General features: G+C 47.0%; 1 protein-coding gene across 1 annotated transcript; it reads left to right on the plus strand.

Annotated features, from left to right (window-relative positions):
- Positions 1 to 447: 447 nt before the first annotated feature.
- Positions 448 to 16,041, plus strand: SLC2A6 (solute carrier family 2 member 6). The gene is made up of 10 exons (XM_077922328.1): positions 448 to 598; positions 776 to 938; positions 5,089 to 5,295; positions 6,780 to 6,879; positions 8,662 to 8,873; positions 10,855 to 11,007; positions 12,084 to 12,192; positions 12,862 to 13,035; positions 13,765 to 13,910; positions 15,299 to 16,041. The coding sequence occupies exons 1-10, from the start codon at positions 477 to 479 to the stop codon at positions 15,437 to 15,439; spliced, it is 1,527 nt and encodes a 508-aa protein (XP_077778454.1). The 5' UTR covers positions 448 to 476; the 3' UTR covers positions 15,440 to 16,041.
- The last annotated feature ends 902 nt before the right edge of the window (positions 16,042 to 16,943 follow it).

Here is a 16,943-nt window from a genome sequence, read left to right on the forward strand (position 1 = left end):
TAAGGGTCTGTCTCTCCCACAACCTCCATTACAGCCTGGAGCTGTTTTCCCTTTAGGAGAGACCTCATTATCACATCCTTTGTTATTGGCTGCTTGAGAACTCAACTCACACAAAACAGAGACCCCCGCAGATTAACATATGCATAAAAGATCAGTCTATCTCTTTCATGTGATCTAAGTCAGTCACGAGACAAACCAGAAGACATCAACAGTTAATCATCAACCTGCTAGAGAGCAGAAAGCTCCTGTTGCTCTTCTTTAGTTTCGGAAATTTCCAGTTCAACCCTTAGTAATATACATACAGGCATTCACCATTTCAGTGTCAATTAAACAAGTATACTTAACACATAAGAGTTCAAGGACACATTTCAGCCAAGAAAAAGCACTAAAAGAGGGTGTGGCTTAGGAGCGGTGCGAAGCCTGGAGAAAGTTCAGGGGGCCATACAGAGAGACTTGGAGGGTTGGATTCAGCCTGCATGGAGGGCAGGTGCATGGAGTTTAGGATGATAAGATGGGGCTGCAAAAGAGAAAGGCTCCACTCAATGATAGAACCAGTACCTGGCAACCCTGGGCAAGTTGCTAGGAGCCTGACAGCCTGGTAGGGGCATGCTGCCAATGGCTGCCTTGGCCACCCAATTTTGACCTGATCCAGCCGGGCTCTTCCTATGTTCCACCAAACTCATAAAAATACAGGAACTCTCTTGCCATCAACATCCGTGATGGACCACATTAGTCATTTCATAATTGTTCTCTTCTCTCTCCCTTTCCTTTCCAGGACTCTTAAAAACCATCGGCTCTTCCTTGCCACCTTCGCTGCTGTGCTTGGGAACTTTAGTTTTGGTTTTGCTTTAGTCTACACCTCCCCGGTCATCCCTGCTTTGGAAAAATCTCTGGTCCGCAACTTAAGACTAACAGAGGCAACGGCATCCTGGTTTGGGGTAAGAATGGCCAGCCACCAGGAAAGGCGGGAGAAATAGACCTGAGAGGTGCATGCCATCGGTTGGATTGCAGTGTTCCCAAGGGGTGCCAGGTCTCAAAATATGACCCAAAGCTGCAGGGTTTTAGCTTCTTTCTCTGGGTCTCCATGGGAAATATTAAAATCTAAGACTGATGGGGTGGTCTAGTTTCTGCTTGGGAACTTTTGCTGCTAGCCAGGGCTGGTCCACCTATGAAGCAGGATCCACAAGGGTGGAAGGACTCGGAGGGGGAAACAGATCCACCCTCCAATAAATTTATTGCTTCTACCCAGTGGCAGCTGCAGCATGCTTCTTGGAGGCCAAATCTGCCACTTCCTTGGCAGCACCCCCATGCCACTTCTACAGCAGCCTTTTGCTATACAGGAAGTGCTGCTAGTCTCCACCCACCCTTGTTCCCAAAGAATGTCCTTATCCCCCCCCCCATCCCCCTAGTTCCTGATGTAGATCTTCACTCACTCTTTCACTGCTGATGGTGACGGGGTGTGTGTGCCTTTTTGTGGTTTGGCCCATTCCATGTTGACCAAGCCCCACCCCATCCTGGTAGGCTCCACCCCCTGGTCTATATGCCATCACGTGAGCCTTAGGAGACCCAGCAGCCCTGGGCTCAACCAAAAGATTGTTGGCCCCCAGAATCTGCTTCAACCTTTGCAATGGAAGAATCCAAGCTGAGTGAGGGAGTGAGGCTGAAGCAAGGATATGCCTTCTATTTCTGGGCAAGTTGCTGTATCTTGGATTAGTCGACTCTACCTCGCTTGCAGGGTTGTTGAGAGGACATGATTGCATTTTTCAAATCTGTAAGGGGACAAAATGGTCCTCTGCTGCTCCAGAGGGCAGAAGTGGATCTCATAGGCTTCAGGTACAGGAGGGCAGGTTTAGATGGAACGTTAGGAAAATTATATTGTCAGTAAGAGAGGCTTAGCAACAAACCAATTACCAAGAGGAGGAATAGACTCCTCTGCTTTGGAAGTCTTCAGCTGGAACCTGATGAGCCCTGGAGATGTTCTTACTCTTAAGTTTTCTTCTATGGCCTTGTGGTTGGATTAGCATAGGGGTGGGGAACCTTTTTGCAAAGATCTACACTGGCTCCCAGTACGTTTCTGAGCACAGTTCAAAGTGTTGCTGCTGACCTTTAAAGCCCTAAACGGCCTCGGTCCAGTATACCTGAAGGAGCGTCTCCACCCCCGTCGTTCTGCCCAGACACTGAGGACCAGTGCCGAGGGCCTTCTGGCGGTTCCCTCGCTGCGAGAAGCCAAGTTACAGTGAACCAAGCAGAAGGCCTTCTTGGTAGTGGCACCCGCCCTATGGAATGCCCTCCCACCAGATGTCAAAGAGAACAACAACTACCAGACTTTTAGAAGACATCTGAAGGCAGCCCTGTTTAGGGAAGCTCTTAATGTTTAATAGACTATCGTATTTTAATATTCTGTTGGAAGCCGCCCAGAGTGGCTGGGGAAACCCAACCAGATGGGCAGGGTATAAATATATATATATATATATCAAGGGCCACATTCCCCCCTGGATAACTTTCCAAGGGCTGCAAAGCAGTTGTGGGAGGGGCTAGAGGCAAAAGTGGGTGGAACTACAATGCAAATGCTATTATTAATAACTACACGAGTTTTAGAAGACATCTGAAGGCAATCCTGTACAGTGGTACCTCGGGATGCGAACGGGATCCGTTCCGGAGACCCGTTCACATCCTGAATGGAACGTAAGACATGACGGCGCGTCTGCGCATGCGTGGGTCGCGTTTCGCCGCTTCCACGCATTCACGTGACGTCATTTTGAGCGTCTGCGCATGCGCGAGCGGCGAAACCCAGAAGTAACGTGCTCCGTTCACATTCAACACACTCAACGTGCACATTCAACTCGAGGTATGACAGTATAGGGAAGCTTTTAATGGTTGATGATTTTCTGTGGTTTTATATGTGTTGCAAGCCGCCCAGAATGGGCGGGGTGAATGGATGAATGAATGAATGGATGAATATACAGCGGTACCTCAGGTTACATACGCTTCAGGTTACATAAGCTTCAGGTGACAGACTCCACTAACCCAGAAATAGTACCTCGGGTTAAGAACTTTGCTTCAGGATGAGAACAGAAATCGTGCTCCGGCGGCGCGGCAGCAGCGGGAGGCCCCATTAGCTAAAGTGGTGCTTCAGGTTAAGAACAGTTTCAGGCTAAGAACGGACCTCCGGAACGAATTAAGTTCTTAACCTGAGGTACCACTTTATATACCTGCAGGTCTCAGGGCAGTTAGAACATAAAACAGAGAATAGATAATAAAAACAAAAGCAATCCAATAATCCCCTCCTCCCCAACACATTTTAAAAGGGCAAATGTCAATCAGCCAAAGGCATGGGTTAAAGAACAATGCTTTCCCCTGGTGCCTAAAGGTGTATAATGAAGGCACCAGATGAACCTCCCTGGGGAGAGCATTCCACACACAGGGAGCCGCTGCCGAAAAGGCCCCGTTCTCGTGTTGCCATCCTCCGGATCTCTCGTGGAGAAGGCACACAAAGAAGGGCCTCAGAAGATGATCTCAGAGTCCAAGTTGCTTCATATGGAAAGAGGCAATTCCTTGAGGTATTTGCCTTCATCCAGCTCATTTCAACCACTCGAGGAGTATGCAAAGCAGGGCTGGTGAGGGTTGTGGCCTGGGAAGATTTTCCAGGGACCTGAATTAGAAGATGGCCTACAAGACCCTGCCCAACTCTAGGATTCTGCAAAATTAAACAAGTGCATTTTGCAGAGATGATTAGGCCTAAGAATTTTAATCTGGGAAGCGATCTGCAAATCCATCAGATTAGTCCACGGATGCTAATTTTAACCAGTAGGGCAGAGAGATAAATACATCCACTGGGTGCTGCTGCTTTGGCTCCAGTGAGTTGCTCTAGCAGAGGAGGCTGTGTTAAAAGTGGCCTTCCTGTCTGACAATGTGGGAGGTTTTTGTTGATTAAACCATAATGTCATATGTTTCCTTTCTTTCTCTTAACATCGCCTACACTGAGGCTTTAACAATATGCAAAGATACTTAAATATAGTTGATGGGTGGGTTTAAGAGGCATGTTAGCTCTGCCTATTTTCCACAACCTATCCCAGCCCCCCTAGTTTGTAATCTTCATTCTAGTGAGAGTAATTGTTCAGGTGTCATTGCCGACTCCAAAGACAAACATAACTTTAATGAACAGACCATACAACCCACTAGACTTGCTTGTGATGCTTCCTTCCTGGGCAAAATACTCATAGTTCTATATAGGACAAGCTAATCACCCTGAGAGCTAGAAGGGACCACTGGCGGAGGAAGAGGGGGGCAGGGGGAGCATACCACCCCCGACAGCGCAATCCCGATGGAGTGCCATTGCAGCTGCCCACCACCACCCGTGCTGGGCACCACGACCCTGCAGGCGGTGTGCCATGCCCTCGCCTGATCCCTGCCCCCGGTGCCAGAGCATGAAGCTCCGCCATTGGAAGGGACCACAAGGGTCATCTAGTTCAACCCCCTGCAATGCAGGAATTGTAGCTAAAGACTCCCCAACTGATGGCCACCTGGCATTTGTTCAGAAATCTCCAATGAAGGAGAGTCCATCACCTCCTGAGAGAGTCCATTCCACTGTTCTCAAACAGCTCTTACTGTCAGAAATATCTTCCTTACGTTTAGTCGGAATCTTCTTTTTAATCATTTGAATTTATTGGTTCAGATCCTGCCCTCTGGAGCAACAGAAAACAAGAGTCTCCTTCTTCCATGTTGTAGCACTTCGGCCATTATATTAGGGGTGCCATATTTCGGACGCAATTCGAACAAAAGTTGTTGAGGTGTTGTTGTTTTTTTGCAAAATCTCAAACAACCAATACCGCCAAATCCTGTTTGCCGGACATATGGCAGCCCTACCTTATATTAGTTCCCAGAATGCTCTTCTCCATGCTATGCATACCCAGCTCCCTCAAATCTTTCCTTCATCATAGAAAATTTATTTTCCCCCCAGACCAGATTTCTCAGGGTGCTGAATTCAAAGCTTACTAGTTGCACTCCTATTTCTATGGTTTCAGGCCACCATCATGATCAAATTTGCTTTCCTAACATATTGCCCCTGTTTCTTTGTGTGTCTGGCAGTCTGTGTTCACCCTTGGAGTCGCAGCAGGTGGTTTGGGCACCATGTATTTCAACGACTACCTGGGCCGCAAGCTGAGCATCATGTTCTCTGCTGTCCCATCTGCCATCGGATATCTCTTCATGACCAGCGCCCAAGGGACCTGGATGCTGCTGGTGGGCAGGCTGTTAACAGGATTTGCTGGGGGAGTGACTTCTGCTTCCATCCCAGTAAGTCAACAATGTACTTTTCCTTGAGGTTCAATCTCATTCCAGCAAACTCAAATTGTGTACCATACGTTGAGAGCACCTTGAGGCCACTTTAAACAGTCATGGCTTCCTCCCAAAGAATCCTGGGAAGTGTACGGTAGTTTGTTCAGGGTGCCAAGAGTCATTAGGAGACTCCTGTTCACCTCCCAAAACCACCATTCTGAGAGTGGTGTAATAACCAGTCCCTTTTCCCAGAAAACATCCAGGCATTGCCAAGCCCACACTGAAACTTGGATGGGTCATAGAGATTCTCTTGCCTCTGCAGCTGCTTTCGGGCATGTGTCCAAGAGCCTGGATGGTAAAGTGATAATTGTCTTTGCCACACACCTCCCTCCTCTTCCATTTACTGTTTGAGCAAGTATAATTTGGTTAAGCAATATATAAAATAGGGAAGTTGGAGGTAGTGGTGTCCTGAGTTGTAGTTCAATGGGAGAGCATCTGCCTTGCATACAGAAGGCCCCAGATTCAACCCCTGGTATCTTCAGGTAGGGCTGGGAATATCCCCAGTCTGAAATCTTGGAGAGCCACTAACAAAGTCAACAATACTGGAGCAGTGCATCTGACGTAGTAGAAGGCAGCTTCCCAAGTTTTTCCATTTAGACCAGACCATTATTCGGAACCATAAGGACTGGAAAGCTTAATTTAATTTTAGGGGAACAGTCGTAGCTCAGTGGTAGAGCACCTGCTTTTTATGTGGAAGGTCCCTGTTATCTCCAGATGGGGCTGGGGAAATTTCCCCGGCTAAAATCTTGGAAAGTCACTGCCAATCAGTGTTGACAATAATGAGCTGTTTGATTTTCATACTAACCTACCTTTGTAGGGCCCTGAGTGCAACTCAGAGTTCTCTACACCTATGATTCCCAGCAACTGGGAGTCAGAGGCATATTGCATGCGACAGTATGTGGCAAGGAACAGGGGAGAAATTAAGTTCTCATTCAAATGTAAACTTTAAAAAAATGCAATTCCCAACACAATATTTGAACCAAAACACAGCCATTCTACAAAATCCCCACTCATCTGGATTTTGCACTACAGTTTTCCAGCCACGCAATGCCTCAAAAAATGTATGTGCTAAGGTAAAGTGCATCAATGCATACATCAGTGAAAATAACCTACAGAAGTGCAAAACTGCTCAGAAATAACATGTAGAGTAGGAGACATTTGCACAAAAAATGTTGATGAATTTTTTTCGAGGACATGTTATTTATAAAAAAACAACGCAGGCTGATGTACAAATGTGGATGACTGATGTTATGCTTGTTAAAACGAGAAACTGAGAGAAGCTGAAACTGATAGATTCATCCATCCCTAACTGTGGCTACATCCATTAACTTAGGTCCATTAATTTCACTGGGTCTACTCTGTGCAAAGCCTACTTGGACACACACACCCCTGTTCTGCTGATTAAAATTCTGGCAACTTACCTTCCTTTTCTGTCCCTCCAGGTGTACATCTCTGAGATCTCTCACCCTGGAGTCCGGGGAGCTTTGGGCTCCTGCCCTCAGATCATGGCCGTCTTGGGTGCCCTTTTCCTCTATGCTTTAGGCAAGTAATAGATGTGAATTCTGGAGGAACGGATCAGCGTCAGACTATTGGCTTAAACATAGAGCGGCTGGTGGTCCTTAGATCAGTGGTGTCTTCAGACAGGAGAACTGGGCTTCAGAGATGATTGGAATGCTTTGTTTGTTCTGGAAGGATTAAGGTATCCTTCTCCTCCCCCTGCCAGAGTCTTGCATCCCCTCTTCCAATACAGGGGCCTAGTCTTCTGGTTGGACAAGTAAGACCAGCTCAGGACCTCCCCAAATTGCAGGGTTTCCAACCCAGTGACTCCTTGTTTATTTGTTTGGAGAAACACTGGAAATTTCACAAGCTATTTATCTGATCTTTTGAAGTCATTCTGCATTTAACCCTTTCTCAGACCTTTGGCAGAAACACACATTGGTTATCAGAGCTTAGCCAATGTCTGGGGCGTGGGCTTCAGATCAGTGGCAGAGCATCTGCTTTGCATGTAGAAATGTCCTAGGTTTAATAGTCAGTAGCTCCAGGTAGGGCTGTGAAAGACTCCAGAGGAGAGGAGAGTGCCCTTGATCTTGGGTGCTGCTTGCGGGCTACCCATTGGGGCATCGGGTTGGCAACTGTGAGAACAGTATGCTGGACTAGAAGGGCCATTGGCCTGATCCACCAGGCTCTTATTCCTTTGTCTGAAACTCTTGGAGAACTGCTGCAGTCAGTACAAACAGTAATGAGCTAGATCAACCTTTCTCAACCTGTGTGTCTCCAGATGTTGTTTAACTACAACTCCCATCACCTCTAGCTAGCAAGGCCAGAGCTCAGGGATGATGGGAGTTGTAGTCCAACAACATCTGGGGACCCACAGGTTGAGAACCGCTGAGCTAGATGGACCAATGGGCTGACTCAACATAAGGTGGTTTCTTATATTCCTGGAAAGGGCCATAGCACCATAACAGAGCATCTGCTTTGCGTGCCATGTTCAGTCCCCAGCTTCTCCAGTTAAGGCTAGGAGAGACCTGCATCTGAAACCTTTCGAGGTCTGTTGCCATCCAGTGCAGGCATTACTGAGCTAGATGAACCAATGGTTGGAGTCACGAAAGGCACTTCCTGTTGGAATCAGATAGATTTGAACCCTGGCCTCCCAGGTCGTAGTCCAACTCTTCAACCATTGCAGCACACAGGCTCTTCAGGTTATTCTTTCAGGGGCCAGGCAACCTTTTCTGTAAATGTTCAGGTTGACATTCAAGAGGCAAGGACTGCGTAACGCAAGAGCCAGGAAGTGCCCACGGAAGACCAAACACACTGGACAGGATTGGGGAGCCGATAATGTCTCAGTCAGGCTCTTGGTTGCAAAACCCGAGATCGAAACAACAGATTGGGTAGAGATAATGCAGTCGCTCAGGGCGCCTGCCAATTAAGTCAGAACATGTAAGGTTTTTGAATCAGCCTGCCTGGTAAAGGAATGGAGAGAGAAAGGGGATCCAGCAGTAATGTTGTAGGCCTTCCCAAGATGATAAAAAGGACCGGAATTACCGTACATTTAAGCTGTTGTGCCCAAAGCTGGGGCAATCACCATGGTGTCTTCCAGCTGATAATGGACTACAACGGGCATGGGTAATCTTTGGCCCTCCAGATACTCTTGAACTATATCAGCCCCAGTCAGCATGGCCAACAGCCAGGGATGATGGGAGCAGTAATTCAGCAACATCTGGAGGCCCAAAGGTTCCCCAAGTGTGGACTACACCATCTCTGAACATGGGGAATAGAGGGGTATGGTTGTTTATTACTGTTGCAGCTGTCCTCTTCCCACTGCAGGCCTCGTTGTTCCCTGGCGCTGGATGGCGGTGGCTGGACAGGTGCCCGTCCTTCTCATGATCGTACTGCTGTCTTTCATGCCTGACTCACCTCGTTTTCTGGTCTCCAAGGGGAAGGAGGATAAGGCCCTCGATGCCCTGGTATGGCTGAGAGGAGCAAATGCAGAGTACTGGTGGGAATACGAGCGAATCAAGGAAAGCTTCAGTGAGCAGGTGTGCAATGGAAGGATGGGCGAACATGTCAATTTCAGTTCCTTTGTTCCAGTCGTAAATTCAGTTCTCCACATTTTCACATCCTTTTGCAACTTACAAAAAAAAAAAAGCTCCTGTGAAAATTTGTCAGCATTTTTGTGTGAATTTCTCTTACTGTACACATTTTTTTTATGAAATGTTGCCTAATCCCCCCCCCCCTTTTTGGCAAGGCCAATTTTCTCTAATTCAATGCATTTTTGAACCAATTTTCACCCATATATGCATTTTTATGGATGCTTTGCCTGGCATTTTCATTTTTATACATCTTTCTTGGCTGAAGTGGAGCACTGCAAAATTTGGCAAAGTGTGAATTTTGAAGGAGGGCTGTGTTTTAGTTTGTACAGTGGTACCTCAGTTTCAGAACAGCCCTGTTTACGAACTATTCGGTTTATGAACTCCGCAAAACTGGAAGTAGTGTCCCGGTTTGCAAACTTTACCTCGGTCTAAGAATGGAAGCCGAATCGTGGAAGGGCGCCAGCTGCAGGAGGCCTCATTAGGGAGAGAGCACCTTGGTTTAAGAACAGTTTCGGTTTAAGAACAGACTTCCAGAATGGATTAAGTTCGTAAACTGAGGTACCACTGTATATTGTTTTGGAAACAGTGAACTTGGTAACCAAACCAAATTTCTCTCACTTGCTGTACTTTTCCGGGTATAACACGCCCCCGTGTATAAGATGCCCCCTATTTTGGGGGACTAAAAATTAAGAAAATCCCATGTCTCCGCTAGGCACTACCCATGTGTAAGACAACCCCCTATTTCTAAACATAATTTTTCAGTAAAAAACATAGTTTTATACATGGAAAAGTACAGTACTTAATCCAACCCAAGAGGATTATGACCAGGGGCAGGTCAGTGGCCCATTTTAGAATCTGCAGTCTGGCAGATTCCTTTGCAAAGTGGCCTGGAGTTTTAAAGCTACAATTACTTAACATGGTAGTCGTATTGCACACTCTCCCCAGGGGTGTCTTAGCCATAAAGGCTTGTGGTGTGGGGCTCTACAGCACCAAGTTCTGGAGGGTGCAAGGGAAGAGGCAGAGGCTGGACGTGGCGCCTCCCAACATCAGCTCGCCGCCCTCACCTGCCTCCGCCATGCCGCGCCACACCAGGAGCCTCCGCCCCGCCGGAGGAGCTGCCCTCCAGCCACTGCCTGCCTAGAAGGAAACGTGGGGGTGGGGGCAGCGGAGGGATCCTTGCACCATGGTGCCAGATATGCTTAAGACGACCCTGGCTCCCCTGGACTGTCTTCCCCACCTTTGAAGCTATTGAAATAGCCTGCCGAGCTGCCTACGCTTGCTGGGGCTGGTGGGAATTGTAGTTCAAAACATCTAGTAATATTAATAATAATAATAATTTATTATTTATACCCCGCCCATCTGGCTGGGCTTCCCCAGCCACTCTGGGCAGCTTCCAAAAAAATATTAAAATACTGTAATACATCAAACATTAAAAGCTTCCCTAAACAGGGCTGCCTTCAGATGTCTTCTAAAAGTCTGGTAATTGTTGTTCTCTTTGACATCTGGTGGGAGGGCGTTCCACAGGGAGGGCGCCACTACCGAGAGGGCACGAGGTTGGCCAAGTCTAGAATATACCCCTGAATGGAAATAGTTTCCCACAGCAATTCCTCCTCTGTTCATCTGGAAGGGAACGAATCCTCAAGTGCGATGTGAATCTGTCTTCTTCTTGATGTAGAACAGGTGTGATGAGCCATTGACCCTTCAGGTGCTGCTGAACTGCAACTCCCAGGGGAGAATGGTACTTCAGCACTTTCTGGAAGGCCAAAGGCTCCCTACACAGAGGAGCAATTGTCTATCGAAAGGGAGAGCCAAGCAAAAGGGAAGGCACCATTCCATTCCTTGGAGGCCATTCCACAAAATCCTGACCTTGTTCCTGGATGTGTGTGAAATGGGTCTGTCTGAGTCGTTTGTATCCATATTTCCTTAGAACAGACCAGTTTCTTGGAGAGAGATCAAGCAGCCCTACATCTGGAAACCGCTGGCTATCACCTTGTTGATGAGGTTCCTGCAGCAGCTCTCAGGGGTTACCCCCATTCTTGTATACTTGCAGGTGATATTTAACAGCACAGAGGTCATATTGGTAAGCTAGCCACTTATCCAAAATTCTCCTCAGGACCTGTCCCCACCCCCATTCCACCCACTGCCTTCCTTTTTTGGCTTCCACTGAAGTATCCTGCGAACTCTCATTTGTGAAGGGGCCTCCTAATAACAGTTCCCAGGATGCTTTGGGGGAAGCCATGACTGCTTAAAGTAGTAAGAGAGTGATTTAAATTTATGGAGCAGATGTAATTTAGTCTTTAAAGCATGCCTTCCAACGTTCCTCAGATGAAAGGAGAGACATTCTGTTCTACATCAGTATCACTGCCCAAGGGGAGGGTGTTTCCCCATGTTTTTATTAAAGTTTTTCATTATACAGATAGCCCCTGCCCCGCAACTCACCTGACCATTACCTATGCTGATGGGCTGATGGGAGTTCTAATTTAACAGCATTGAGGGAATCAAATACCAAATCAGCCTACAGAAGTGAGGGCGCTGCTTGTTCACTGTGTGTTTAGTTTCTACCATTGTGGCACAATGGTTAGAGTGTTGGACCAGGACCTGGGAGACCAGGGTTCGAATCCTGACTCAGCCATGAAGCTGCTTGAGTGACCTTGCGCCAGTCACCATCTCTCTGCCTAATTTACCTCACAGGATTTTTGTGAGGATGAATTGGGGAGGAGGGAAACGATGTACACCACCTTGAGAAAAGGCAGCATATAGAGGTGATAAATAAAATAAAATACCTTTACAACCTGTACGTTCCCCACACCCCAGCACCAAACTAGACATTAAGCTAAATGTGGCATTTGGAATCACCATAAAAAATTGCTCCTCATCCACATCCGCTATTGATTAAGAAAAAATATAATATCATTCTTAGTTTATTAAATTCGTTCTCGTAACAGAAAAAAAAACAACTCTCATTTTCCTCAGGCTTACAACCTAAACAGACACGAGAAAAAGGGGAAATGGGTTGGGGGCGGGGGAGGATTTATTATCATGTCCAGTTTGGCCAGTTATCTCCTGTTCGCTGTGTGTGTCTGTTTTAAGAAAATGTTGACTCGGGGAAGAAGGAGCCTCAGATACGCTAAATTGTTTCTCCTTTTACCTTTGCAGGAGCCGCAATATGATGCTGTTATCGTGGGGGCCGTACGCTTAGCATCAGTGGCAGTTGCCACCTTCTCAATGGACAAAGTCGGAAGGAAGGTTCTTCTGTGTATCTCAGGTGCAGGTTTTGTCCACTCTTATTACACCCCACCTGGTGCATCTATAGATCTATTTTGCAGAGTCAAAACCAGCTTTGGGGAATTGTTTGGCTCAATCATTGGGGGGTGGGGGAGAGAGGGGCGGGGAGAGAGAAAGTATTAAATTGAAAGCACTGAACATGTGGGGTGCGGGTGGGCATTCTCTCCCCATCACCCCCCAAACCAGATACCCAATAAAGTAAAATGGGCCGCTGGTGCTTTGCAGCATTTGCCTTTGCCAGCCTAGGCCACATTCATACCACACATTTAAACCACTATGATACCACTTTAAACAGTCATGGTTTGCACACAAGAATTCTGGGAGCTGTAGTTAAGGGTACTGAAAGCTGTTAAGGAAACCCCTTATGGCCTTCACAGAGCTACAATTCTGGAGTTACTTCTGAAGAGAGATTGGTCATTAAACTACACTAGGGATGGTAGGTGTAGTTCAGCAACATCCATGGGGTAGGCCAAAGTTCTCCTACCCCAAGCACTTTACAGGGGGGAAAACCCAGTAGGTTCTTAGCCACAGGGCCATCTCCCTAGAATGTCAGGATCCAGAGACTGGGTGTGAAATAATGAGCAGGTTGAGGAAATTCCCAGACATAAAAAACCTCACATCTCACACTGTTGTTCTTCTTTTTTGACAGCCATCATTATGCTTGCCTCAAACTTGACTTTGGGCTTCTACATCCACTTCATACCTCAATATTCCCATAATTCAGCAATTATGGTTAACAGTAGTAGCCACGAGGGCCTGGCTACCAGCTGGATAAGTGGCCTCACCGTCATCCCTCTGATCGCCACCATGGTCTTCATTGTAGGTATGTTATTGTCAAGAACAGGAAGCCACCCAGATACCCTCTGAATGTTTTAAGCAGTAGCTTGATGTGGCTTATTATTATTGCAAATTAAATTTATATACCATCCTTCAACTGAGGATCACAGGGCATTTATAGTATAAAATTATGCAAGGTGTGGAGAATGTGGAAAGAGAGGAACTTTTCTCTTGTCTGTCATAATGCTGGAATTCATGGACATCCAGTGAAGCCGAACGTTGGAAGATGCAGGAGAGATCAGAGAAACACAGTAAGATAATTTAACTATGGAATTCACAAGAGGCAATGATGACCACCGGCTTGGATGACTTTAAATGAGTACTGTACAAATTCATGGAGGAAGAGGAGCCTGTCAATGACTACCAGTCATGATGGAAGTGTATTACCTCCAGTACCTGTCACTGAGGAACATGAGTTGGGAGAATGCTGTTGTGCTCAGAACCTGTTTGTTGGCTTCCCTTTGGGGTATGTGGTTGGCCACTATAACAACAGGATACTGGATTAGATGGGCCTTTGCTCTGAGCCAGCAGGGCTCTCCTTATGCCAAAGCTTCCCTACACCTGCTATTATAGAACAGAACTAAATCAAAATTGACATTTATAGCTGTTTTGGTTTGCCACACTAACATGTTTGAGGAAGGACTAGTCATTAAGCTTTGCCTGAGGCCTCACCTCTTCCAGGTTTTTCATAGGGGCTCCTCTTTCCTGTCTCTAGGTTATGCCATCGGTTGGGGCCCCATCACCTGGCTGCTGATGGCTGAGATTCTCCCACTGAAGGCCCGAGGGACAGTGTCTGGGCTGTGTGTGCTTGTGAGCTGGTTGACTGCCTTTGTCTTGACAAAAGTCTTTCTGTTGGTTAAGGTAAGTAGAGGAAGAAGAGCAGGGTCATCTTACTCATAGGTGAAAGGGGTGCGGGGCACTCAGGCGCGGGCTCTCAGGGGCGCCAGGCCGAGAGTCTGGGGCCGAGATTTGGAGTCCGGGGATTGGGAAGAGCCGACAGCCGCTGCCGAGTGGAGCAGAGCCCGTCAGAGCGGGCAAGCGAGGTGCTGAGGCAGCCGGCTGACTCCACTCTCCTGCGTGCCTGGGATTGGTGGGCCGTCAAGAGGCCCGCCCAGAGCACGCTGCTCACACAAGGCGCCTGGCTTCACTCAGTCACCGCCACCTCGGGCTCGACTGTTGTTGTGCTGGGCTCTCCTTGCCCACCCCTCCCCCCAGGCGCCTGGCCCCAGCCTTGCTCTGCCGCCGCTGCCGCCTCAGGCTCCTCTGTTACTGCTGAGGTGGCCGGCCCAGCCAGCTCTGCTGTGTGCACCTCGCCAGCCCGCCCTAAAAAATGTCAGCAACTTTGGGGTCCCCCCCTAAAAAAGGTCGACTTGGGGGGGCGCCAGGTGGATCTTTGGACCCCAGCGCTGCATATGCTTAAGACGGCCCTGAAGAAGAGACTTCATACATGTTGCAAGATATGCCACAGAAAGGGGCTGTGTACGCACCCCCATTCACCTTCAGTGCAGCCCCACCACAATCTGTATCTATCGTGTCATTTCTTATGGAATATTATGGTTTGATGTGTTTTCCCCACAAACCCAGCTTCAGGTGAAACTGAGAAAAAGGACCTAGCGGTGTTTTAAGCTGGTAACATTTACACAGTCCTAACCTGCTTTAACAGTCTGACCCCTGATCCTGGGAACCTTTAGCACCCTTAACAAACTACAGTGGTACCTCGGGTTAAGTACTTAATTCGTTCCGGAGGTCCGTGCTTAACCTGAAACTGTTCTTAACCTGAAGCACTACTTTAGCTAATGGGGCCTCCCACTGCTGCCGCGCCACCAGAGCACGATTTCTGTTCTTACCCTGAAGCAAAGTTCTTAACCTGAAGCACTATTTCTGGGTTAGCGGAGTCTGTAACCTGAAGCGTCTGTAACCTGAAGTGTATGTAACCTGAGGTACCACTGTACAACCCACAGAATCCTTTGGAGGAAACCATGACTGTTTAAAGTGGCATCATAGCACCACCATGGCGCATAGTGGTGTGAATGAAGCCAAAGTTTCAGTACCCTCACCAGGGTCTAGAGCAGGGTTGGGAAATGTTTTTTTTTTACCACAGGGGCCACATATGACTAGTGGGCAAGGCCACAGTCAAAAGTGGGAGCAGCATCTAGGAAATAGATTTAATGCATAAATAAGTACTTTTCACTCTGCCCCATGTCCTCTTTCTCTGCTTGTCCAAAGGATAATTTCTTTTTCTTTTCCAGGCACAGTATGGTCTGGAGGTTCCTTTCTTCTTCTTTGGGGCCATCTGCATAGTGAACCTTATCTTCACGTTTTTCATTCCCGAAACCAAAGGAAGGTCCTTGGAGCAGATTGAATCATACTTCAGGACTGGGCAGAAATAATTTATGGAATCTTTCCACCACCTTAAATGGACTTTCAACATCAATTCAAGTCCTTACAATATAAGCAAATGAGAGACTTTTGAGGCCATGACAGGTTGACCACTGTGACAACTTATTATCCAAGTTTCCCCAGTCCTTAAACTGGGATGGGAGGTGGGGCGGATATAGTGAGATCTTGCTCATATGCATTTATTAATTTCCTTAAAACTGACAGATGCCATGGCAGCTAAGAGGTTGCAATAAACAACAGAAAGTTCTCAGCTGGAACCTTGCCTCAGTCACAAACTTATTAAATGGTTGAAGGCAAGCCACTCTCTCTTTATTAGCTCCCTCCGTCTGCAATATGAAAACAATGATACTGACCTACCTTGCAAGGTTATTGTAAGGGCTGCTATTAGGATGTGTGGGAAGCATTTTGAACATTATAAATCAGGGGCCGCTAACATCTGTGAGCCAGTGAGCATATCTGGAATTTTGAGAAAGTGCCATGGGTGCAATTAGTCATTTGTTCATCCCAGGCTTTTCAATGGACTTCTCCATCACTATTCAAACCACACATTCCATTCCCCCCCCCCTTTTAAAATGGATTTATTTGAACTAGAGCAACTGAGTTCTTTATTTAAGCAAATCTGACATTTCAGTATGTGTTTGAAATCCCTCCTACAAAATATTGGCTAGAGGCACCATTTGTCATTTCCCCATGTGCTCAGCATGGGTCTAGCAGGTTACCTGACAATCACCACACCTATTTTCCTGGTTCATGAGAGACAATGGAAATGGAAAAGAACACTACATTGCTATGGGCCCCAGTCCTTAAGATGTTTAGCCAATAGCATTTAAGAAGTCTGTCAAGGACCCAAATCCCACTGGCAGAAATAAATAGGGGTTTCTTTTCATATCATGGAGAGCAAAGTCAGAAAAGCCATCTGCTCAGAAAACTGAAGTGAGAGGCACAGCTGCAGGAACCAGTTGAAAAAGTTGGCAGCCCCAACGACCACACCATGGAATCCAACGCCAAGCATCAGAATGCATTATGTGCATTAACCACAGGCAGCTTTAGCTTTTTTAACTGCATATTGGTTTCATACTACTTCTAAGGAGAAGAGGAAGCCCCAACTATTAATTGAACTAGATGGAGAATGTTTATGTATTTAAAATGTCAGCAAATGGCATTGCATTCTGTTCCTGTATTTGCAGCCCAAGCACACATACGCATATATTTGCTTTAATAGTGCCATATTTCAAATAATGAATAATTGTTTGGCAAAGAAGAGAGCGCAAGAGGGGAATGGAGAAAAGGGGGAGGGCTTTATGGACTAGGTCAGTGGTGTCCAAACTTTTTTCAAAGAGTGCCAGATTTGATGAAGTGAAGGGCCATGAGGGCCGACCAAAGTTGTCAACCTTTTTTCAGGATTGAAGTTGTTGAGGGTTTTTTAGGATTTTACCCCAGGAAATAAATTGGCACAGGGGCAGGATTAAACCGACTGGCGGGCCAGATTAGGCA

Source organism: Podarcis muralis, chromosome Z (assembly GCF_964188315.1).
Source record: "Podarcis muralis chromosome Z, rPodMur119.hap1.1, whole genome shotgun sequence".
Classification (NCBI taxonomy): Eukaryota; Metazoa; Chordata; class Lepidosauria; order Squamata; family Lacertidae; genus Podarcis; species Podarcis muralis.

Excerpts from the sequence above, each read along its gene's own strand:
- SLC2A6 (XM_077922328.1), top strand. The coding sequence starts at position 477 with ATGGAGGGCAGGTGCATGGAGTTTAGGATGATAAGATGGGGCTGCAAA. Across the intron at positions 939-5,088 it reads CAACGGCATCCTGGTTTGGG|TCTGTGTTCACCCTTGGAGT; the intron begins GTAAGAATGGCC and ends TGTGTCTGGCAG. Across the intron at positions 13,911-15,298 it reads AAGTCTTTCTGTTGGTTAAG|GCACAGTATGGTCTGGAGGT; the intron begins GTAAGTAGAGGA and ends TTTCTTTTCCAG.